A 25,647-nucleotide genomic window follows, 5' to 3' on the forward strand; every position below is an offset into this window, starting at 1 on the left:
AACAAGGAAAGCATTGGGCCAATGAGTGCAGATCTAAGACTGACTGATGTTCAGGGAAATTCCTTGCCACCCCTTCAGGGAAACCAGAAGAGGGGCCAGCCCCAGGCCCCAAAACAAGTTTGTGGGGCAGTCAACTTTGTTCCACCCTTTACAATATCACCCTATAGCCTTGCCTAAGGCCAGGGACGAGTTGAAACTCGACCCCCTAGATAACTCCTGGAATGGCCCAGATCCAGTTTTGATCTGGGGTAGAGGTTCAGTCTGTGTTTTTTCTCGCACTCATAACTCGGCCAGATGGCTGCCAGAACGGCTGGTTAAACAAGTTGATCATAACTTCTCAGCCAGGGATTAGCTAGATCCCTGAGCATGTCTTTTTCTTTTCTTTTCCACAGGGGTCATGGCAACCAGCATTTTCTTCCTGATTGTTGGTTAATATCCCGTGGGTCGGGACAAGGTACCATTTATATTTAGTAGGAAGAAGACAGAGTCATGCCATGGTCACCTGAGGTTTGATTACTTGGCATTTGTTCTCTCTCCTGGAGACAGTACCTAAAATTTGCTGTGAAACATTCCCTTCCCCATTCTCAGTCATATGATTCAGAGGGACTTAATCCTATGCTCACAGGGGTAAATTCAAACCGGTTCAAACTAATCAGCATTTCCTCATGCACCCTACCCCTCACCCCCAGTCAACAGTGACAGATTCTGGATCAGATACATGACTTAATCAAGGACAACAATCAAAGGGGCTATTTACTTGGACATTTGGGAAAAGAAACTTGCTCTCCAGAAAAGCTTCAGAAAGACACTGTTCTCCTGTGGTATTAGGAAGTAAGGCCTAAAACTTTCATAGTTGTTGTATAACCATGGGGGAAGGATCTGGAATTGAGGTGGAACAAAACACAAGACAGACAGAGGAAGGTCAAGGTAAGGATTGTAAGGAGAAATACAATACCAAAAAGGAGACAACTGAGACGGGGGAGGGGAAGCAATATTTTTTAAAGCAATATTATTTTTGCTACTGTATCAAACCTTGCCTGTAACCAGGCCTATCCTTTGGAATTTTGTTGCGATTTTAAGCCACAAGAAACTGAAAGAGTCCTAAATAAAACAGTTTAATAAATGTGCTGACATATCTCATTGTACATCTGGGGGAGAGCGGTGAAGTGTTCAAAGTATATACAAAAACATATTCCGGGGCCAGCCCGGTGGCGCACTGCTATAGTGCGCCGCTTGGGAAGTGCGGTGGCGCTCCCACCGAGGGTTCGGGAAACTGAAAGAGTCCTAAATAAAACAGTTTAATAAATGTGCTGACATATCTCATTGTACATCTGGGGGAGAGCGGTGAAGTGTTCAAAGTATATACAAAAACATATTCCGGGGCCAGCCCGGTGGCGCACTGCTATAGTGCGCCGCTTGGGAAGTGCGGTGGCGCTCCCGCCGAGGGTTCGGATCCCACATACAGACCAGTTCCCGCTCACTGGCTGAGCGAGGCATGGGAGCAACACCGAGGGCTGCGATCCCGTTGCCGGTCCCGGTCCGGTACGGGGGCGACACTGAGGGTTGCGATCCGTTGCCGGACACGGAAAAAGACAAAAAAAAAAAAAACCATATTCCAAATGGAGTAAAGTCCAAAATGTAAAAAGTAAAAGGTATTAAAAGAAAATATTATAACCTAGAAGATAGGTAAACTTTCTACAGAAGAGAAAAAAGCCCCAAAATCACAAAAGAAACATATTGACTACATTAAAATAAAAATTTCTATACAGAAAAAAAAAAAAAAAATCAACAAAACCATAGAAAATATATGAAGCTGAAACAATGAACTGCAAAACATACAACAGACAAAATATAATAGTCCTAAGAAGAGCTTCTTTTAGGAAAACACAAACCCATTAGAAAAAAATGGATAAATGATATAAGCAAGTGATTCATAAAGCACCAATGTAAATAAATGGCCAATAAACACAGGAAAAGCAGCTCAAACTTAACAGTAGTTAAAGGAAAGCAAATTAAATCAAGATACCATTGGAGTCAAGTCTTGGTTAACAGTCTTATACCAATGTCAATTTCCTGGTTTTGATATTGTACTATATGTACATAAGATATTACCACTGGAGAAAGCTGAGTGATGCATATATGGGACTCTATGTAATATTTGCGATTTCCTGTGAAATTATAATTATTTCAAAAAAAGAAAAATGGACTGATAAAAATCAACGGATGATAAGGTTATGGACAACTGAGCACTCTTATATACCGTTAGGGTAGTATAAACTGTTACCTTTTCCATCATTTCTCTATTCTGCCTTAGGAAAGTAACATGGAAGAATCCATTAAAATTAAAATGTTTGGGACCACTGATCCCACAATCTCACTTGAATCTATCCTATAGGGATATATGTCCAAGGATTTATTCCACCATTGTTAGAAGTGTCAACAATTCTATGAAGCAGGCAGAATTATTACACCATTTTTACAAATGAAGAAACTAAACTATAGAGGTGTTAAATAAGCTGTTCAAGATCACATAGTAATGGGGAAGCTAAGATTCCAGTGAAAAGTACCCTCTTATAACCAAGAAAAGAAAAAACATGTCCAATAACTTCCCTGGTAAGTTTACAAAAATTGATATTCAATTTCAATATTAAGTACCTACTCAGTTTAGGGCAATAAACTATGGTCTGTGGATCCAAAGAGGAGAGTTTTTTTTAGCTCAGAGTCTAACAGGGAAAAACAGACAAGGTAACAAGTAACCATACCACACTGATCACTGCTATTACTATAGACACAGGTCCATAATCCTTGATCCAAAAGCTTTAGGCCAAACGTTTGAGACATAAGAAGTTTTTAGATTTTAGAAAGTGACATGATCTGTGGTAAATTACATAGCATCACCAAGGAAATTAGGGGCAGCATTCCATAACCAAACACAGTGAAACATGAATATTCACTTTAAGTGGGATAAACAAAGATTATGTATATTCTCTTGTCAGTTCAAGAGAACTGGTGTTATCAAATGAGTTTTGGTGATAAACGTATGAAGAAACTTATTTTTTCTAGCATTTGGGATATTATAATTACAGGTAAGAGACTGCAAACCTGTACACATAAAGTGCTTTAAGTCAGAGAGGGAAAAAAAAGAACAATCTGGTGTCTGGGCCTTAGTACCTAGAACAACACAATAAAACAATAAAAAATAGTCTTCAAAGTGAAATCTGAAAAATGAAAGTAAATGGTGAAAGTAATCTGGTGAAAAGATGTGGTAAAACAGTAACTATACAGACACTGTCATAATATTTTCCTTGCAAATCTGGGTATAATGTTCCTTGGAAGGAAACAAGAACATTTGAGAAAGCCACAAGATATACAGAACACTGTACCATTTAAAACAAAATTTAGATTTGATTTCAGGAAAATACAAAAAGCCAGAGAATCCTGGTAGAGTTTACTTTTATGAATACTGAAACAATGGCAGAGGAGTAAAACAGACTACACTGCCCACAAAGCCGGGAATATGCTTTCAAGGGAAGTAGCTCCAGAATTCTATAATTAAATAAAAATAACGACTTGATCAGAGAATCCTGGTAGAGTTTACTTTTATGAATACTGAAACAATGGCAGAGGAGTAAAACAGACTACACTGCCCACAAAGCCAGGAATATGCTTTCAAGGGAAGTAGCTCCAGAATTCTATAATTAAATAAAAATAACGACTTGAAGAAATAAGTCATCATCTGCATGGGTGATAAAACCCTAGTAGTGAGGAGATCAATACCAATATAAAGTCAAGTAAATACAATAAGGGTTAAGTACTGATACCTGAAGAAGATGAAGTAAGAACCACCTCAAAAGATTATGTAACTATCACGAGTCAAGTCAGTTTTCTTGTCCATGCTCAGGAGATTGGTGTTGAAGAGGTAGAGGTTCTTTTAAGGAAAGGAACAAGAGCAGTGCTATAATTTTGTGCTGAATCTACCTCATGTAAAGAAATATACTAATATGTTGTATACACAAGGCCCAAAGAATGGGAAGTGACTTCAATCACACTGCCAATGGCCTTTTTCAGTTCTCTTTGTAGTAAAAGTGTTTCCTCATCAGTAGCTAGTAGGGCTGAGACCTGAAGTCTATAATTTCACCACTTAAATGAAACATTCTTAATCTTAATTTAATAATCTGTAAAATGGAGATAATACTACCTACCTTGTAACATGACTGTGCACATTACAGATAATATATAGAGAGTCAGCCCTCCATATCTGCAGGTTCCGCATCAGCGGATTCAACCAACAGGAAATGGAAAATATTCCGGGGGCAGAAAACCAATAAAAGATAACAATAAAACAATAAAAAATAATGCAAATAAAAAATAATATAGTATAACAACTACTTACATAGCATTTACACTGTATTAGGTTATTAGAAGTAATCTAGAGATGATTTAAAGTATACAGGAGGATGTGTGTACGTTATATGCAAATTCTACACCATTTTATATGAAGGACTTGAACAACTGAGGATTTTGATATCCTAGGTGGGTATTGGAACCAGTCCCCCATGGATACTGAGGGATGACTGTATGTATGTGTATGTGTGAAGTAATTAGAAGCAATCTAGAGATGATTTAAAGTATACAGGAGGATGTGTGTACGTTATATGCAAATACTACACCATTTTATATGAAGGACTTGAACAACTGAGGATTTTGATATCCTAGGTGGATATTGGAACCAGTCCCCCATGGATACTGAGGGATGACTGTATGTATGTGTATGTGTGAAGTATATGTCACAGAGCCAAGACTCAGTAACTTTTGTAGTTACTTTAATCCCAGTCTGGTAGTGTTCCAGTGCTCCCTATCTCAAGTGATAGCAATCCAACCCTCACCTCTATCTATTCTCCACTCTGCCCAGCTAAAATACACCCATGATCATTCTACTCCATACCCTCTCTGCTCTAGCCTACTCTAAGCTTCTTTCCATTTTACAACTTACAATTCCTTTGACATCTTGGCCTTTGCACAACCTAATGTTTCTTCTTGCAATGATAAACCTCACCTCCTTTTTTCCTAGCAAGCTCCAAATTACTCTTTGGATTTCAACCTTAATGTCTGTTGCTTAAGGAAGCTACTTCTATGTTCTACAGAATCTTATTCTTCTCTGAAACACATATCATTTATAAAAACATACACCGTAAGGAAAAAACTTTATCTTAACATCTGACTCCATCATGAGCCAGCCAGATTCAATGGGGTGTGATTTTATCTAAGGTTTTTGGGAAGCAGATTTTCTCTTCTCTTCTGTATTTGAACCCCCAAACACCCAGCTCTAGAGCCTACTGGCAGTCACTTTGCAATCAGGATAGATGAGCCTGCTGAGAATGGAACAAAATGAAGAGAGCAAAGCTGAGGTGCTGATGAAACTGTGAGAACACCTGGATCACGTTTTTGCCTGTTTCATTTTCCAGTTAAATGATGAATTTCCTTCAATGTTTAAGCCAGTATACATTGAGTTTCCTGTTATTTACAACTGAAATTATCTTAACTGATATGAAAGCACCAGGGAAAAAGAACTCAAATTTACAGAGATATGAAAGGGAAACATATGAAAAGTCTAAGAGAATATTCAAAGAAAAACAACTCCTATTAATGAGAAAATATTACCTTTATGAATCAATAATGTATATTAAATGATAATGCAAGAGGAAGCAAGGTGCTACCCAAATCTGTACAAACTAACCTAAGTACTCAGATACTCGGAAACATTTATCTTAATTTTTTTCTAAATCTTGAGTTTCAAGGATAAAGAAAAAAATCAAACTGGGATCTATGCATGAAAAGCCAGTGGCAGACTGAATTACTGTTTTTAATTCATCATTCACTCCCTCATCATGTGACTGTACAGTGTATGAGAGTTAGTATAATATATTTCCCTGACACAAACATGGTGCATTTGCCACAAGACTCGATTTGGTCAATGAAATGATAAAAGACATGACAAAAGCAGAGGCTAAAATGTGCTTGCATTGTTTGGCTTACTGCTGTGATTGCCACAAGAGCAAGACCACTGATTCCAAGAGAATAAGCAAACAATCCACAGCCTAGAGATAAGCCTAGCCAATAGTAACTGAGCCCCAGCTAACCTAAAAACATGAGGAAGAAAAAAAAAAGACTTCTTGTTATAAGCCACTGAAATTTTTTGAGTGTTATACAGCAAAAGTGGCCAAGAAAGCAAGCCCTGTATTGTAGGAAACACCTGCTTTCTTAGCAATACTCAGTGTCAAAAGATAGTAAACAAAGTTTTTCAGAAGTGCAAACAAAAAGTATTATATCTAGCCCAGATGTAATTCAAACAAAGAGACAGCAGAAAACATCCTTAAGCCATAAGATCACCCATAAACTTAAAAATTCTATTTGATGATGAAATCTAGCCAGCAAAGAAATGCACCAAAATTAACAATTCAGAGAAATGTAAATGTTTTCTACTTTTTTCAACTTTCATTTTAAAAATGACAATACGCCTTCAGAATTTTTTATTTTCTTCCTCCACTTCAGAGATTATTTAGAAATTAATACTTTCTCATAGTGAAGAAACTTAAGTCTGGCGATTTTCTTAATTTCTTCAATTAAATGCAGTAAACAGTAGTTAATCCTAGTAAGAGTGTGTCAGGATATTTTCTTCACTGTACATTTTTTTCATTATTGATTGATTTTTTTTGGCTATCAGGTATCACTTTTACAGAACTATTAAATAGTCCAAAAATATATAAATAAACTATTAAAACAAGAAAACTTCTGAAACAGAGCAAAGCTCTTTTTCAAAATCACCTTCTTTATCACAGAACATGCTATTAATAACAAACAACAAAAACGAGAACAGCAGGTAAGAGGGGAAACTGCATACAGATTCAAGTGAAAGATTTCCACTCCAAGAGAAAAGACACATTGAATAGCAGGGTATCTGTTGACCAAGTACAAGAAAACACACTCTCAAAAAGAGAGTCAGAGTCCCAGATGCCAACAAGCAAAACAAAGGATACCTACATGTAACATTCAAGATGAAGAGACAAGCCAAAGATGAAGAAGCTATGAAGATTTAGTGGTTTTAGAATGATTATGTTTATATCATATCACCAACATTTTTTAAAAACTGCATTATATGGTAATGATCTTTAAGGGGAAAATTAGCTCTTCATGTAAATAATATTAATATAAAAGCATTTTTGGCATTTTGGCATGATAACTTGAAAGTCTGTTACATCAAACTATATTTTCCAATAGAACTACATAAGCTTTGCAAACCTGTGATAGAATGGCTTACATGTTAATTTTTTTTTTTTCCTTTTTGTCTTTTTTCGTGACCGGTAACGGGATCGCAACCCTTGGTGTCGCGCCCGCACCGCGCTCAACCAGTGAGCGGACCGGTCTCTATATAGGATCCGAACCCTCGGTGGGAGCGCCGCCGCACTCCCAAGCGCCGCACCCCACTGAGTGCGCCACCGGGCCGGCCCCATTACATGTTAAATTTTACCTTTAATCTACAGTATATTTAACAAAAAATTCATTATGCATCAAATCTGTTTAGATACCTAAGCTAAAGCCTTTGCTTAATGCTGTTCTTTGAGAAATTAAACTGCTACTTATTCTAAGCTATCGATTACGATAGAATTAATAATCCATAGAATAAGAATCCATGAGTCCATACTGATAGAAATAAACAAATCAATGAATGGGGGAGAACTCCAAGCAGGAGAATTCCAACAAAGAAGCACAGAAGCAATGTTGGAATTTTAAAAAATCACCATATGTGGCAACCACCATAGAAGATTTCAGGCAAGTATTATCAATGGATGCTGTGTTAGACAGACCCTAAAATGACCTTCAAGTAGGATACCACTTCCTGGTACTCTCACCCTTTGAGTAACCCCCACCTTGTAGTGTAGGCAGGACCTGTTTCTAACCAATATAAAACAGCAAAGGTGATGGGATGTCCACTTTAGTGACTATTTTACATATAAGACTGCTGTTCTTTCTAGGTGACTCTCCGTTGTTGGCTTTGAGGAAGCATGTGGCCATGTCGGAGGGGCCCACATGGCAAACAACTCAGGACAGCCTCTAGACAACAGCCAGCTGCTAACTGAGGCCCTCAATCTGAAAACCCATAAGAATCTGAATCCTGCCAACAACCACAAGAGCTTGGAAGCAGATCATTTTCCCATCAAGCCTTCAGATAAGAACTCAGCCCTGGCCAATACCTCGATTGCAGCATTGCAGAGGACCTAGAAAAGCCATGCTCTAACTCCTGATGCAGGGAAACTGAGATAATAAATATATGTTGTCTTAGGCTGCTAAGTTTGTGGTAATATTGTTAAGCAGCAACAGATAACTAATAATGAGATACTAAAATTAGTGGGCAAAGGTACAATGAAAAACAAGATTATTCACATAGTCTCAAATTACAAGGCGTCTTCAAAAAAGTTCATGGAAGGATTCGTATTATCTTTTAATTCCATTTTTCCGAGCGTTTTTTGAAATACCTTCGTATCTCCCCCAAAATACATTAGTTACAATGGGGGGAAAACGTACCTTTACAGTGGAGATACTTGGCAGACACTGCGTAAACCAAGTGATCAAAGTTATCATCACCAATACTGGGGTAAATTCAAATCATGTGCTTCCTGATGTGATGCAGTAAAAACAACATGTCAATTTTGTGATCTTTCTTTCCAAAAATACACAATCTGACTATAACCATGAGAAAACATCAGACATAACCAAGTTGAGGTACAGTCTATAAAATAGCTGGTCTGCAGTCTTTAAAAATGTAAAGGTCATGAATGACGAAGACTGAAAAATGATTCCAGATTAAAGAAGACTAAAGATGCATGAAAACTAAATGCAAATACAACATGTGAACCTGGATTAGGACATCAGTAGAAGAATTACCAAATTTGAATAAAGTCTATTCATTAAATAATACTGTGTCAATGTTTATTTCCTATTATTTAACTACTTTGATAGTTAGACTGTGGTTATGAAAACGAATGCAGTTGCCTTTAGAAAATACACTGTGAAGTATATAAGGTGAATGAGACATCATGCTTACATTTCAGAAATACACATACATAGAAAGATGGATGGATGGGTACTGGCATTATATCTACCATTATATATGAAGGATCTTATTGGGTGATCATTAGATACCATGGTAAGGAAATCTGGGGGCATCTTTTCTTTCCTCTTTGTGATTTTCTGCACTGTCTAAATTTTCCAAAATAACCTTGCAACAAATTACCTTTGATTATTTTTGATCTCCTCATTGGCATTCCCTGCTGCAACCAAACTAAAGAATCTTAATACAATGAACTTTTACTATCCATCCTCAAAATTCACCAGTGTCCTCCAATATTTATTACCCCCATTTCAAACCTTTGATAAAGAGCTTTAAGGGACTTCATCAGTCTAACTTTTTAATCCTAGAGATATTCTCCCTTTGCAACAGCAGATTACTCTGCCTGATGCCTACTTTAATCCCCAATCTCTTGTTCATTTTTCACTACTCCCTCTTAAAAACTACCCTTGTCAAAACCAGGCCTTAATCAGCTTCCCTAACTCTGGCTGAACTATTATGCACTCTATATTTATCCTTCAAAGCTCAATCCCTTGAATTTCAATAGGATTAAATAATAGACTCAGACTTTCAAGGTTAAAAGAAATGTGGGAGTTACCTTGTCCAGTTCTCCAAACATGCTTGAATGCCCTCATTTCAAGTCAGTTTTAAAAGTGAGGATATAATCAATTTATGGTCAATGTAACCACAACCTTCAACTCACATGGTATATACCTACTCATACATCTATCTACACACTTACATACAACATACAAGTACTGTAATTATTGTTCATATACAAACTCTCAAAATTCAACACCATATAACTTAAAAACCAAAAAAAAATTTTATGGCATATATACCTGCCTTTATAAACAGAGCACACAGAACAATACTGAACTAAACTCTTACACTGGAAAACAGTGAGTTTAGAAATTACCAAACTAATAAAAGTGATGGTAGATTTTAAAATTCACTGAAAATTTGTGTATTCCTATACTCTTTCAGTAAAATCTTCTGCTTTCCCTTGATCATATTACCTGCAATTCCACCAAAAATAAATTCATTTGGGTTAACAACTAATCTCCATTAAAATATATATGCAGCTTTTCAATTTAAAAGTTTAATTTAAAAAGTAACATGTATGATGTTACTCATCAAAGTAGGACTTGTCCATACTTTAATGAATTGATTCTTCAAACTGTTTTCCTACCAAAACATACCATCAAACAAATGGGAATGAAATCACTGGAGACAGGGGGAAAGGATGTCAGGAAAACTTTTAAACAGGCATTTTTTGGAAAGGAGGCCTAGCTGGGGCCCCAAAATGAAGTTCTTTTTTTTTTTTTTAAGATGACCGGGAAGGGGATCTTAACCCTTGACTTGGTGTTGTCAGCACCACGCTCTCCCAAGTGAGCTAACCAGCTATCCCTATATAGAGATCCAAACCTGCAGCCTTAGTGTTATCAGCACCACACTCTCCCAAGTGAGCCATGGGCTAGCCCTCCAAAATGAGGTTCTAGACCAATAGAAGAGTAGAGGGGCACAGAACAAATAAGGAGACTGATCTAGGAATAGCCTAAAGAAGGAGGCCATAGAAATAAAAAAGATTCCTGGAAATTTTGCTTGTTTATACTCTCTCCATCCTCTTAACACTTCACTGTAAATATTCACTCTCTTTATCATCCCATTACTGTCTTTATTTCCACTACTGTCTTTTGAAAAGCATGGTTTGTTCACTAGCAGTAACAAGTAAGCAAAACAGTTTCTTTTTTTTTTTTCCTTTTTGTCTTTTTTACTGACCGGTAACGGGATCGCAACCCTCGGTGTTGCGCCCACACCGCGCTCAGCCAGTGAGCGGGAACCGGTCTCCACATGGGATCCGAACCCTCAGCGGGAGCACCACCGCGCTCTCAAGCGGCACACTCTCCAGTGCGCCACCGGGCCGGCCCGCAAAACAGTTTCAAATGAAAGAAAGGAGTCCACTGATTCTATGTTCTATTTTTTAAGCAAATACATAGAATATCAAGGTTTAACTTTATTTAGATTAGGTAATCACAAACTACTGGTATAAAAGGACCTTGCAGAACATCATAACTTTTCACCTAAAGAGAAACAGAAAACAGTTCATTAAGATCCTTGCCCAATCTCCAATCTCCTGGATCCTACTCAAAAGTGAGGCAGCAGAAGCAGCACTTATGTTTTAGAGTTAGACTGATGTGGGTTCAAGTTCTATCACTTACTAGCTACGCAATTTCTTTAGCTACTTTAATGTCTTTATTTATGAGACAAAGACTTCACAGGTTTATTTAAAGTTTATTTCATACTCATGAAGTACCTGATTACCATCTTAGTAAATGCCATTTCTACTACTAGTTCATGATAGCATCTGGCTTTTCAATCTTATGAGGAATAGGTAATAAAAAGAAAAAAATAAACTTTAAGAGAAACAGAATGCTCCTCCATTTTTTGTAAGAAAGGTTACCCTGCAACTACTACATATAAAGAAATATCAAATGCTTTTATTTCTGCTAATCAGAATACTAACATTCCTTAACTGGCTGGATCAAATTCCTAACACAGTGTATATGTCTCTGAACCAAAGAGAGAGGGTTGCATACGAGTGCCTATTATTTGGGGTAAAAAGAGTAATGAGGAAAACAGAAACTAAAAACTGAATACTTGTGAATATATACTATAAGCATAGTTCTGAAAGAACAGAGCTGGAGAGAGAATAAAATTTAACAGATTTGATTAAGTACATCAAAAGACAGAAATTTGTAGTAATTTTATATTTGTCCTATTTGATATTTTTTGATTTAGCAATACAGTTTATGTATCTAAACAGCTAGTATTATTACAATAATTTTCTGCTTTTGAACAAGAACGATCAGTATTGACGTAGCCATTTATGTTGAGATTCAGAGTTTTGAAGTAGGTTAATCCATTAATTTTACCAACTCCTGGCATTTTCCAACTCAGAAAAATAAGTAAGAGTTATGGTAAATCTTAGGAGATTATTATGTGGCTTTGGCTGCAAGTTATCTTCCCTCAAGCCTCAAAAATAAACACTAAGATAGGAGAGGCCAGGTGGCACCAGCAAATGGGATCAGACCACAAGAAGCAGCCCAGCCTATGAAGCCTCTCTGTCTTCGTGGGCCTGAGACTACTACCCCTTTCTCCTGTCCCCAAGATTCTGAGCAGCCCAGTGGCTCAAGCAAGGGAGGTCCTGCCACAAGTACCTGGCCCCAGAAGCCTCTCTGTCCCCAGAGACTGAAGACTCCCTTTTTTCTACACTTAGAGGCATCAGGCAGCTTAGCTTGTGAAAACTCCCTTCACTTCCTCAGACAGAAGCAGCAGAAAACAATGTTTTACTGTGGTACCAGTGAAACAAGCAGACCAAAATAGTACTGCAAAGGATCTGAAAATTAAATTGTTATTGGAACCACAACCCACCAAAGGAGTCTAGGACCTGCATGGTAAACCTAAGCATGGTGACTGCCTGCTTAAATAAAAAGTTTAATAGGACCCAACATCTCCTAACATAATAGCGAAAATGTCTACAATTCAATAAAAAATCACCTGTCATACCAAGAACCAGGAAAATCACAACCTAACTATGATATGTCCATGTCATGGACTACTGTTCAGAAATAAAAAGGAATGAACTACTGAGACAAATTGGGAGGAATCTCCAGAGAATTACACTGAGCGGGGGAAAAAAATCCAATCCCAAATGGTTATGTACTGTATGATTAAATTAATATAAATTCTTTTTTTTTTTTAAAAGATGACCGGTAAGGGGATCTCAACCCTTGGCTTGGTGTTGTCAGGACCAGGCTCAGCCAGTGAGCAAACCGGCCATCCCTATATAGGATCCGAACCCGTGGCCTTGGTGTTATCAGCACCGCACTCTACCGAGTGAGCCACAGGCCGGCCCTATATAAATTCTTAAAATGACAAAATTATAGAAATGGCAGACAGATTAGTGGCAGACAGAGGTACTAGGAAAGTAGGTGTGGTTATAAAAGGGGGACACAAGAAATACTCCTGTTGAAACTGCTTCTGTATCTTGTCATGGTGGTGGATACATGAATCTATACATATGATAAAACTGCAACCACATCCACATCCACACGTGCACACATGCAACTGAATATCAGTAAAATCAGGCAGACTGTATCAAAAGCCATATTCTAGTTGTTCTACTATACTACAGTTTTGCACAATGTTACCATTGGGAGAATCTGCATAAAGGGTTATTTCTTACAACTGCTTGTGATGCATGTTTTTCTACTGTACCCTAATTTTCTACAAAGAGCAATGTAGTGAACTAGTTGTTTTTGCCTGGCCAATATCCATTCTCTCTTCTTCCGAAAAGAATGCTCAATTTTGCTTTGGGAAACTATGCTGTATCCCATTGGAAACAGTCTTGGTAGGACTGTCAATCAAGATGTCTCACCATCCCTGGTCCCTGGAACACCCAAGCTCACTCACTCTTCTTAATTTTTAACCTTCAGTGGAACAGATGAAGACTAATTTTATCCCAGCTGCAGTGCCTTGAGGAGACTATCCATTAGCTCTAGCTACTTGATCTCTGAAGCTGCCTTTGTTCTCTTAATTTCACAACTTGTTTCTTTCCTGTGAGCCTGTGAGATACCCCACATTTTTCAAATAAATCTCATTTTGCTTAAGTTATTCACATCTGGTTCCTATTATTTGTACCTAAAGAACCCAACCAAATATACACTCCTTTCGAACAAAACTAATACATCAAAAATTTACCTAGCTTTTAATTCTAAAGAACCCAACCAAATATACACTCCTTTCGAACAAAACTAATACATCAAAAATTTACCTAGCTTTTAATTAAATTTTAACTTTGTAAGACCTTAATTAAGCTTTCTTCCATAAAATGTTGTCCAAAAACGCATAGGTTCTTATAAATGAACTAATGGGGCACAAATTTAACTGGAGTCAAAAAGATTGACTAAGAAGCCAAGCATGCCATGTCCACATGACATGAAAATCCATGAATATGATTCCTGTTCTCAAGTCACAAATGCAAGTTGAATATTAACTATAATATAACATGGGAATTGCTATAACAGAGGTGTATCTACAATGCTATACCAAAACAGACAAAAGGCCAAGTCAGTAAAGGATCCAGACTATGAATTTTAACCTGCTCTGGCTTGGTTTTTATCATTCCCCTAGAGGATTTACCAATATTTTCTCTAATTCTCAAGTCACAAATGCAAGTTGAATATTAACTATAATATAACATGGGAACTGCTATAACAGAGGTGTATCTACAATGCTATACCAAAACAGACAAAAGGCCAAGTCAGTAAAGGATCCAGACTATGAAGATTTAACCTGCTCTGGCTTGGTTTTTATCATTCCCCTAGAGGATTTACCAATATTTTCTCTAAATCTATCAGAGCATAAACATACATTTTCAATCTTATAGCCATAAATCAAAGGTTAATATACATGTTTCAAATCCCTTAAATATTTTCATTATTAATCTGTGGAATACTAAGTATCCCAATACTAGTAAGTCAAGTGATAATTTTAACAAACTTAATGTAGACTGGGTTTCTAAAGTTATGACCAAACAATGATTACAAACAGCAAGAACAAAAAAGGCACATTAAGCAAATAAACATTTACATAATAATATCACTATTATTTAGTTTCTGGACTAATTATTTAGTTTTATAAGGTAAAAATCATGCATCCAAAGGTAAGTCCAATTAAACTTGCAAAAGAGTGCTTTATAACTGCATAATACTTCTTTAGAATAAAGTAATACTTCTTACCTTCTGGAGTTGGAATCACCCCAAGAAAATGAAAGGAAGAAAAAAAAAGTTTTTTAATTTTTCTTTACAAAGCAACAATAAAGCCAAAAAACAAACTGTGCCTTCCCCGCCCCCCAGCAATATCCACAATTTATCAAATTAGCACTCCCCCATTTTGCTACATAAAATGTTAATTTCTTCTTTAAATTTTACAAATTAGCCCAAAATATCACTGTCTAAAAATACACAAATTAGTTCAGCTAAATAGTCTAAACCACTTTAGGAAACAGTTGCAGTTACCTTAATTATGTGGCAGTAAAACTACTAGGGCAGTTTAGAGTTAAACGTGGATACAATGAATATTTCCCATTCTTTAATATTCTTCCCATGCATTTCAATTTCAAGGAGCCATCATAAAGCCATCAGCTATGGACCCTAATGTTTATTAGCTTCCCTTTGATCCATAATGGAACTCATTATGAATTTGAATAACAATAGATAAGAATACTCTTTTCTGTCAATACCCAAGCATTTTGTTTCTGGTTTTTTGTTTTTTCATTATTAATCCTTTCTGACATCCCTACCAGGTTTGTGGGCTTGAAAGCAAACTGCAACTAGTAGAAAAAGAAGATGCAAGCTTAACCACAAAGGTATCTGACAATTTTAGGTAACTTTGGTATCAACTTAATAAACAATATTCTTCGTTCTTAAACCAAATTCTAAAGAAATCACTTCAAGGCAATTCAGCTTGGCAAACAGCCAAATAATCTACTCTGCAGGTATAATGATTTCTCCTGAAAAGTAGTAAAGAATGTTAACTTCATTCCCCTTGCTATACATGCTTGCAAAAGCAGAGGTGGGGAAAAACTGGATGCTCTGATCAGTTTTTGGTATGAGGTGAGCTAAAACATATAATCTTTTTTTTTTTTCCTTTTTGTCTTTTTTCGTGACCGGTAATGGGATAGCAACCCTCGGTGTAGCGCCTGTACCGCGACCGGCAACGGGATCGCAACCTTCGGTATTGTGCCCGCACCACGCTCAACCAGTGAGCGGACCAGTCTCTATACGGGATCCGAACCCTCGGCGGGAGCACCCCCACACTCCCAAGCGCCACACTCTACCGAGTGCGCCACCGGGCCAGCCCTAAAACATATAATCTTAAATACCATGTAAGAAAGATTATTTTGTTCATAAATAAATGTATAGCTGAGCCCTCCCCAACCAAACACGGATCAAAAATAGTTCAACCAACCCGAATCAAACATATTCCTCAAAAAATGGACAGTTTTGTCTGTACTGAACATGCTTAGATTTTTTTTGTCATTCCATAAACAATACAGCATAACACCTATTTACACAGCATTTACATTGTATTAGGTATAATATGTAATCTAGAGATGACAAAGTATACAGGAAGATGTGCATAGGTTATATGCAAATACTATGCCAATTTATATGAGACTTGAGCATCCATAGATTTTGTTATCTGTTAGGGATCCTGGAATCAAACTCCTACAGATACTGAGGGACATCTGTATTAGTATTAATCAGATGTGACTGGGACTCCCCCAAAGAGATAAAATTTCAATCTAGCAAATGTTTATCGAGCATGGTCTTTGCTGGATGGTTCCCAGAGTTCTTTACAATCCCAACCCTAATGGAGCTTATTCCTTTGCTTGGGATAGAAGACTGAAACATAAGAAAAACTCCTTGGTAGATAACAATATTGAGCTCTGCAAAACAACACATAGAGATCTATTTAAACACTGCTTTTGTAAAATATATTGATCCTTTCAGAAGCCAACTTATTATAACTGCTGAGACTTTTATTTCAAATTCTTCCAGAAAGCAATCTGTAATTACGTAGCTATCAAACTTATGTTGTTATTTGTCTGCACACAACCTAAGTTTGATTTGAAAAGTAATAGAGCAAATATACTAATCAGAAGGGTAGAGACAACTATAAATGTCAAGGCAGTATGGTATACTGAAAAGGGCAAAACCCAGCATGACCCTGGCCAAGTCTCAATTTCTATGGGCCTTAATTCTTCAATAGTAAGATGAGATGTAACTATAATATTTTTTCCAAGTATCTTTTCCAGCTGTAACATTCTACAACTGAAATAACATGGCTGATACGGGAAAGAGGTGAAAGAGGGAGGAAAGAGGATAAGGAAAGCAATAGAGATTACCCATTTTAGAGTACTGGTAATCAGAGGCATCATGTTGTAATACAACTAGATGAACTTCACTAGCAAAGAATGTGTGTGCGAGTCATTTGCTTGTCCCCAAATTTGCTACTCAGTGTGTGTTCTGTCAAAATCAGTGCTTAATGTATATGTTTAGTTGCTATATTTTTCATAATAAGCCAGAATATGCAAATTGCACACACATCTATTAAGTACATACATGTTCAAGTTATAAAATGCCTTCGAATTGTTTAAAAACAGCCTGGGGTGAGGAGAACTATTTATAATTTATGATAGAGGATGCATACTTTTGTATTAGTTTGGAATTTTCCAGGAGTAAAAATTTATATTTAAAAATAAAATGCCTTCGGGGCTAGCCAGTTAATTCAGTTGGTTAGAGCACAGTGTCATAACACCAAGGTCAAGGGTTCAGATCGGCCACAGTTGAAGCCAAAGCAGCTGGAGGGGACCATGGCCAACAATGAGTGTACCTGAATTGCCATCAAGCCTGATGGGGTCTGGTGAGGTCTTGTGGGAGATATCAAGTGTTTTGAGTAGAAGGGATTCCACCCTGTTAGTAAGGATACTCATGCAGACTTCTCCATAGTGGGGTAAAAACAAATGTCTGGACACCTGGGAACTCTTCAGTGGCCTAGCATCTTAGCTGAATCTTGGGACAAAGCAAGTAACTTGGGACTTTTGAAATTGTCTCTTTTTTCTTTTAGCAATACAGAGTTCCACATATTACTGCAGCACTGTAATTTCTGACTAAGAGGGCATGTTTGAGCTCCTGGTCTTGAGCTTCCAGAGCAGATAATTTTTTTTTTTTCCTTTTTGTCTTTTTTTGTGTCCGGCAACGGATCGCAACCCTCAGTGTCGCGCCCGTACCGGACCGGGACCGGCTACGGGATCACAACTCTCGGTGTTGCTCCCACACCTCGCTCAGCCAGTGAGTGGGAAGCGGTCTGTATGTGGGATCCGAGCCCTCGGCAGGAGTGCCACCGTGCTCTCAAGCGGCACACTGTAGCAGTGCGCCACTGGGCCGGCCACTACATAGAATTTTTAAATGCACATGTTTTGAAACCATGCTTACTGGTAAATTGCCTTCACTTAAGTATGGTATATTTTGACTACTGTAAATAGCTTCAAATCTGTAAAATGACAGATAACATGTACCTTTAGTGCTGATTGTTTCTTTCTTCTTCAAAACATCGTTAAGAAAGTATACAGGCAAGCAGTAGGTAGGGAGAAAATATTTCCCAAAACACATACCTGACAAATGACTGCTATGTAGGAAACATAAAGAAACTGCTACCATTCAGTAATAAAAAGATACATACATGATTTTTAGATACAAGTGGTGCACTGTAGCAGTGCGCCACCGGGCCGGCCCCAGAGCAGATAATTTTAGCGAACTTTATTTTTCCCCATTTGAGGCAGACTGTTTATCAGCAATTACAAACCACTTAGTGTCTAGCATAGATTAGACACCATAGGAGCATGTGGGGGAAAAACCATGGTTTTGCCTTTGGGGAAGCCTTCCTGAAACAGCAGAGAGCAGACACACCTGCAAGACAGTTACAAAGCAATCTTTCAATAAATGCAAAGGACTGATTGGCCAAGAACACTTTTTCAAACATATCCAAGAGATGAGAATTCAAATTGTCAAATCAAATAAATTAGGGGACAATATTTTTCCCATTAAAGGAATCAACTTTGGACCCTCCTTAAAAAAAAAAGGCTCGGATCCCTATACCAGCCAGCCGCCAAAAATAAAAAAAACTTGTCTTCAGTACCTGACTTATAAACCTAAACTTCTAACAAATGTGAAAATTATTATCACAAAAGGAAAAGGGTGAATTTCTAGAGTCTACAACACAGCAGGAACTATTTACTCATCTACGTCCAAAACAGGCATTAGATACTAACCTTGCTACCTTTTAACTGCTATCTTGACATTTGTAACAAAACCACTTCCCCACCCTTGAACTTGAATACCTCCTTATCCCTCATGAAATTCAAAACCTTTTGGCAGGGGAGGAGTGTCCACAATATCCCCTCGATTAATTCTTAATTAATCAACCTCTTCACATTACCAGTTTATCTCTCAGTTCTTATTCATTACAGTAAATGGCAGCTGTTCAATCAGGAAGCCTAGAAACCATTTTTTACTTCCTCCTCTTTCACTTCCCCCATTTAATCTATCAGCAAGTCCTGACCACTTTACCTGAAACGTTTATCTCAAATCTGTCTATTCTCTCCAGCTCCATTTACCTTAATCCAAAGCACCACACCTTGTCTAATCTACAGCAATAGCCTCCTTAATTCCTTCAGCTCACAACTGTCAGTTTGTTCTTCATAAAGTAGCCCATATGCTTTATGTAAAATATAAACCAGATTACATATCATCATCTTATTGTCAAATGCAAATGTCTGAAGTAGGTGTATTATTTCCCTATGAGGACTGACTACACATTTGGACAGGGCAATGCTTAAACATTTAATCATGCCAATGGATTCACATCGGTTTGTTGTGGTCTATTCATATCCATTTACTTATTGGGTAGGAACCAAGCTCCAATTCTGGGACTAGTCAACATTGAGGTTCCAAATACCTAGTCATAAAACACTTGTGTTAAATGGCCTACAGAAGACTATTTGTGATACGGGCCGGCCCGGTGGCACACTGTGCTAGTGCGCCGCTTGGGAAGCGCGGAGGCGCTCCCGCCGAGGGTTTGGATCCCACATACAGACCGGTTCCCGCTCACTGGCTGAGCGAGGTGCGGGGGCAACACCGAGGGTTGCGATCCCGTTGCCGGTCCTGGTCCGGTACGGGGGCGACACTGCGGGTTGCTATCCGTTGCCGGACACGGAAAAAGACAAAAAAAAAAAAAGAAGACTATTTGTGATAAATTCCCTTAATTGCACTTTAAAAATAACTGGAAAACAAAGGCTAAGCCAAAATCTAGAGTTCTATTCTATGCCAAACAAATGATTCTGACTTGAAGTTTGTGGCTTAATTGTAGAAGTTTGCAGGAATTTAAAGCTCAGTCCAATTTCACAATTTTAAACTGATTTGGACTTCTGGTACTGGTGAGGACAGAGCAAGCCAATCACAGCCTCCCCACCCCGCAACTAGTTACAACTAAAATCTCGGGGGCGGGGGGGGGAGAAATACATATATATAAAATCTCTGGACAAAAATATAAAAAGCAACTTCTCACAAAAAAACCTTGTATGCAAATGTTTGTAGCAGCATCATTCATAATAGCCCAAGATGTCCATAAATGGATGAATGGATAAACAAAATGTGGCATATGAATACAATGGAACATTATTTGGCAATAAAGGAATTAAGTATTGATAAATGCTATAACATGAATGAACCTTCAAATCATTATGCCAAGTGAAAGAAGCCAGTCACAAAAGATCACATATTGTACGATTCCATTTATATGAAATGTCCAAAATATGCAAATCTAAAGAGACAGAAAGTAGATTTGTGGGGCTGAGGGCACTGGAGGGGGACAGTGGCAGGTAATGAATATGGGGCTTCTCTTTGGGGTGATAAAAATGTTTTGGATGAATATACTAAAATCCACTGAACTGTCACTTTAAAATGGTGATTTTCACAGTATGTTAATTATACCTCAATTTTTAAAAAGCAACTACTTAAAACACTAAAAATTAAGAAAGCTGGTATACTGAGGATAGAAGTCAAAACCTCTTCATAAGCAGGCATGCGGACTTTGTCCTTGGCTTCTGCAAGGTAATCACTAGGACCTAGAAAAGCCTTGGGCTAGCCAAAGAGTAACAATGTGATTCAGAGAGGGTGCTCTGAGCCACTCAACATGATTTAGGGTAGGGTCTTGGGTCACTCAGTGTCAGTCGACCTCTGGAGGATCTGGAAACTGGAAACTGAGATCAGCCACACAGGCAATCAATCAGTCATGCCTATATGATGGAACTGCAACAAAAACTCTAGACATAAAGACTTGAGTGAGCTTTGCTGGTTGGCAATATTTTGTGCATACTGTCACATATTGATGCCTATAAAGTAATGCTGTCCTGAGTCCAGGGGCTGAGGATGGCTGGAAGTTCTGTGTTTGGCACTTTACCTTGACTCTGCCCTCTATGTCTCTTCCCTTCCATAACCACGTGTACAATGACTTTCAGTGAGTTATGCAAGTCCTTCTAAGCCTTGAGAGTACTCCTGGGGACCCCTGAAATATGCAGTTGGTCTAATAAGTGAAGGCAGTCATGTGGACTGTTCCCTCTAACTTCACAGTTTGCTAAACTCTAAATTCTCACAGAATGAGAGATTTTTCTCTTACCACTTTGGCTAAAAGGCAGGTCCTAGTTGGACAGATATACTACTTCAGTCCACAGGCAATAGTCTGAGAGAAGCCCTGTCTTTCTGACCAGAAGACAGGAAAAAAGGGCCCTGCAGGTGATACAGTGTGGAGGAAAATTCCAGAGAAAAGATAACTGGAGAAGGGAATCCCCTAACACCTACCTAAGGCCTGGGCTCACCCATGAGCTGTGCATGCTTGGGACATCCTCAGCTAACACAGCAAAGACTTTTAGAACTAAACCACTGCTCAAGTCTCAAACTAACCTGGAATGGCACATGCATGGGGCAGACCCAAAACGGCAGAGCAGAGACTTTGAAAACTGAACTGACAATTGGACCAACACCTGTAGAAGGTAACAGAATATGTACTCTGAAGACAATTGGATTTATTGCCTACCTAAAAAAAAAAAAAGAAATCAACATTCTCCAGAGGTTTTTAACAGAGAAATACAGCCTAGAAAACATAATATTCAAAATTTCCAGAATACAATCTTAAATTTCTTGATATATGCAGATCCAGGAAAATAAGAGGAACTCATAAAGGAAAGGATAATCAACATTTGCCAATCCTGAGATTACCCAGAGGTTTTAGTTATCAGATGAAAACTTTAAAGCATTTATTATAACTAAACTCCATGAAGTAAAGATAAATGAACCTGAATTTAATGGAAAGAAAAGTTTTCAGCAGAGAAATATCAACTATTAAAAAATAAAGAACAAAATAAGAATTTTAGAATTAAAAGATACAATAGAAATAAAAAATCTCACTAGATGGGCCCAATACCTGAATGGAGATAATAGAAAAAAGAGCCAGGGAATGTGAGGATAGAGCAACAGAAATTATCCAATCTGAAAAACAGAGAGAAAAAGATTGGGGAAAAAATATTCAGAGACCCAGGGAACTATGGTAAAATACTAGAAGGTAATCATGTTGTTGGACTCCTAGAAGAAGAGAAAAAGTGTAATGAAGAAAAAAATACTTGAAGAATGACTGAAAACTTGCCAAATTTGGCAAAAGGCATAAAAGCTACAGATTCAAGAAGCTCAGTGAATGCTAAACAGATTAAACATAAAGAAACCCATACCTAGACACATTAAAATCAAACTGCTGAAAACTAAACATAAAGAAACTATCTTGAAAGAACCCCAAGAAAACAATTACATTACTTACAGAACAATGATTCACATGCCCATGGATTTCTCATCAGAAACCATGGGGGCCAGGAGGCAGTGGAGAAATACTTTAAAAGTACTAAAAGAAAAGGATTGTCAACAAAGAGTTCTATATCCAATGAAAACATCCTTCAAAATGAAGGCAAAACAAACAAAAAAAACCATTCTCAGATGAAGGAAAATTAAGAAAATTCATTATAAATAGACTTGCTCTAAAAGAAATATTAAAAGGAAGTTCTTCAGACTTAAGGACAATGATACTAGAGAGAAATTTGGAACTTAACGGATGAAGGAAGAACAAAAGTAATGGTAAACATCTTGGTAAGCATTGTCTTTGAATTATCTATGACTACAGAAAATTAATAACAGTGTTTGGTGGGGTTTTCCATGTATGAGTGTTAACACATATGACAACTACAACATAAAGAGAATGGATAAAGGGACCTAAATGGTTTTAAAGCTCTACATTTTATCAAAGGTAGTAAAATATTAACTCCAAGAAACTTGTGAAAGGTTTGGGATGCACATTATAAACTCTAGAGCAACTACTAAAAATAAACGAACAAAGACAGAGTCAAAAAGCCATGCATAAGACGTAACACATATGACAACTACAACATAAAAAGGATGGGATAAGGGACCTAAGGGGTTGTAAAGCTTCTACATTTTATGTATGGTAGTAAAATATTAACTCCAAGAAGTCTGTGAAAGGTTTGGGGCATATATTATAATCTGTAGAGCAAACACTAAAACAAACAGATATTGTCAAAAAGGCAATAAATAAAATGGAATACTACAAAACACTCAAATAATTCAAAAGAAGGCAGAAGAGAGGGGACAGCAAAATGATAAATGAGGGAAAACCAGAAAACAAATAAATAAAATGTGAGAATAAATCTAATCAGGTCAATACTCAGATTGTTATCTTCAAAAATCTGCTTCAAACATATAAAGACAAAGATAAGTTAAAAAAATGAAAAAAAATACCACACAAAATTAATCAAAAATGGCTCTATTAATACCAGACAAAGCAGACTCCAAAACAAAGAATATTACTAAGGATAAATAGGGTCATTATGTAACGATAACAGGGTTGTACGTGCACCTAACCACAAATATTCAAAATACATGAAGCAAAAACTTAAAGAACTGAAGAGAAAAATAGATAAGAGACACAATTATACTTGGAGACTTTAATACCTTTTTTCAATAATCAACAGAACAAGTAGACAAAAAATCAACAAGGATATAGAAGCCCTGAACAACACTAGTAACCACTGATAGGCAGAAAACACATACACATTCTCTCTCTTTTTTTTTTTTTCCTTTTTGTCTTTTTTCATGACCGGCAACGGATCGCAACCCTCAGTGTCGCGCCCGTACCGGACCGGGACCAGCAACGGGATCACAACCCTTGGTGTTGCGCCCACACCTCACTCAGCCAGTGAGCGGTCGGTCTGTATGTGGGATCCGAACCCTCGGCAGGAGCGCCGCCACGCTCCCAAGCAGCGCACTGAAGCAGTGCGCCACCAGGCCGGCCCACACATTCTCTTCAAGCACTCAAGGAACATTCATGTACAGTAAGGAAGATAGACCATAACCTGAGTCATAAAATAATAAAAATTTAAGGACAAAAACAATAGAGAAAAACCAATGAAACAGAAATCTGGTTTCTTTAAAAAAAAAAAAAATCAATGAAATTGACAAATCTCTAGCAAAACTGACAAAGACAAGATAGAAAACACAAATCACCAGTATCAGAAATGAAACAGAGGGGTCACTACAGATTCTACAGCCACTGAAGAATAAGGTATAGTACAAACAACTTTGCACTCATTAATTCAACAACTTAGAAGAAATGAACCAATTCCTCACAAACTACCAAAACTCAACCCAGATGAAGAAACAGATAATGTGCATGGTCCTATAACCATTAAAGAAATTAAATCTGTAATAAAAAAAAAGTTCCTGAAAAAGAAACCTCCAGGTCCAGACGGTTTCAATTGACAATTCCACCAAACATTTGAAGAACACCAATTTTACACAATATCTTCTAGAAAGAGAAGAGGAGGGAACACTTTTCAATTCATTTTTTGAGGCCATGTTACTTTGATACAAAAATCAACAATGATAAAGAAAGGACAGAAAGAAAGAGAGGGAAGGAAGGAAGGGAAGGCAGAAAGGGAAGGAAGGGAAGGAAGGAAGGAAGGAGAGAAGGATGGAAGGAGAGAAGGAAGGAGGGAAGGAAGAAAACTACAGACCAATATTTCTAATTAACTTAAAAACAAAAATCCTCAACAATATACCAAATGAAGCATTATAAAAAAAGAATTATACAAGTAGGATTTATTACAGGTGTACAAGGCTGGCTTTGTAGTCAAAAATTAATGGAATCTGCTACATCAACATGCTAAATAAGAAAAATAATATGATCATATCAATTGACACAGAAGAAGCATATGACAAAATCCAACACTCACTCATGACAAAAATCTCAGCTAACTTGGAATAGAGGATGTTGTGGGTTGAACTACGTCCTTACTCCCTGTACCTGTGAATGTGACCTTATTTGGAACGTTAGTTGACCTTATTTGATTACAGATGTAATCAAGTTAAAAATGAGGTCATACCGAATTACGGTGACTAGTGTCCTTTGAAGAAGATGGTAACTTGGACACAGTCTAAGGCAGAATGCCATGTGAAGAGAGAGACAGAGATTGGAGCAATGCATCTATACATGAAGAATTTCAAAGATTCCTGGCAACCATGAAAAGCTAGGAAACATGGAACAGATTCTCCCCTCCGAGCGCTCAGAAGCAATCAACTCTGCCAATGCCTTGATTTCAGACTTCTAGCCTCCAGAACGATGAGAGAATAAATTTCTGTTGTTTAAAGCCACCTGATTTATGGTACTTTGTTATGGCAGCCATAGGAAACTAATACAGAGGGCAACTTCCCAACCTTAATAAAGAGCATCTACAAAAACCTACAGCTGGTATCATACTTACTGGTAAAAGGTAA

The 25,647-nt window shown here is 37.5% G+C and overlaps 1 protein-coding gene across 1 annotated transcript in view; it reads right to left on the bottom strand.

Annotated features, from left to right (window-relative positions):
* The window catches only part of ASXL2 (additional sex combs like transcriptional regulator 2), a 149,379-nt gene that overhangs the window by 67,744 nt on the left and 55,988 nt on the right, over window positions 1–25,647 (bottom strand). Inside the window, exon 3 of the mRNA XM_008577069.1 lies at window positions 14,932–14,934. Within this exon, the coding sequence (XP_008575291.1) occupies window positions 14,932–14,934 (3 nt within the window). The remainder of the gene's footprint in view (window positions 1–14,931; window positions 14,935–25,647) is intronic.

This window comes from Galeopterus variegatus, unplaced genomic scaffold (assembly GCF_000696425.1).
Source record: "Galeopterus variegatus unplaced genomic scaffold, G_variegatus-3.0.2 Scaffold1447, whole genome shotgun sequence".
NCBI lineage: Eukaryota > Metazoa > Chordata > Mammalia > Dermoptera > Cynocephalidae > Galeopterus > Galeopterus variegatus.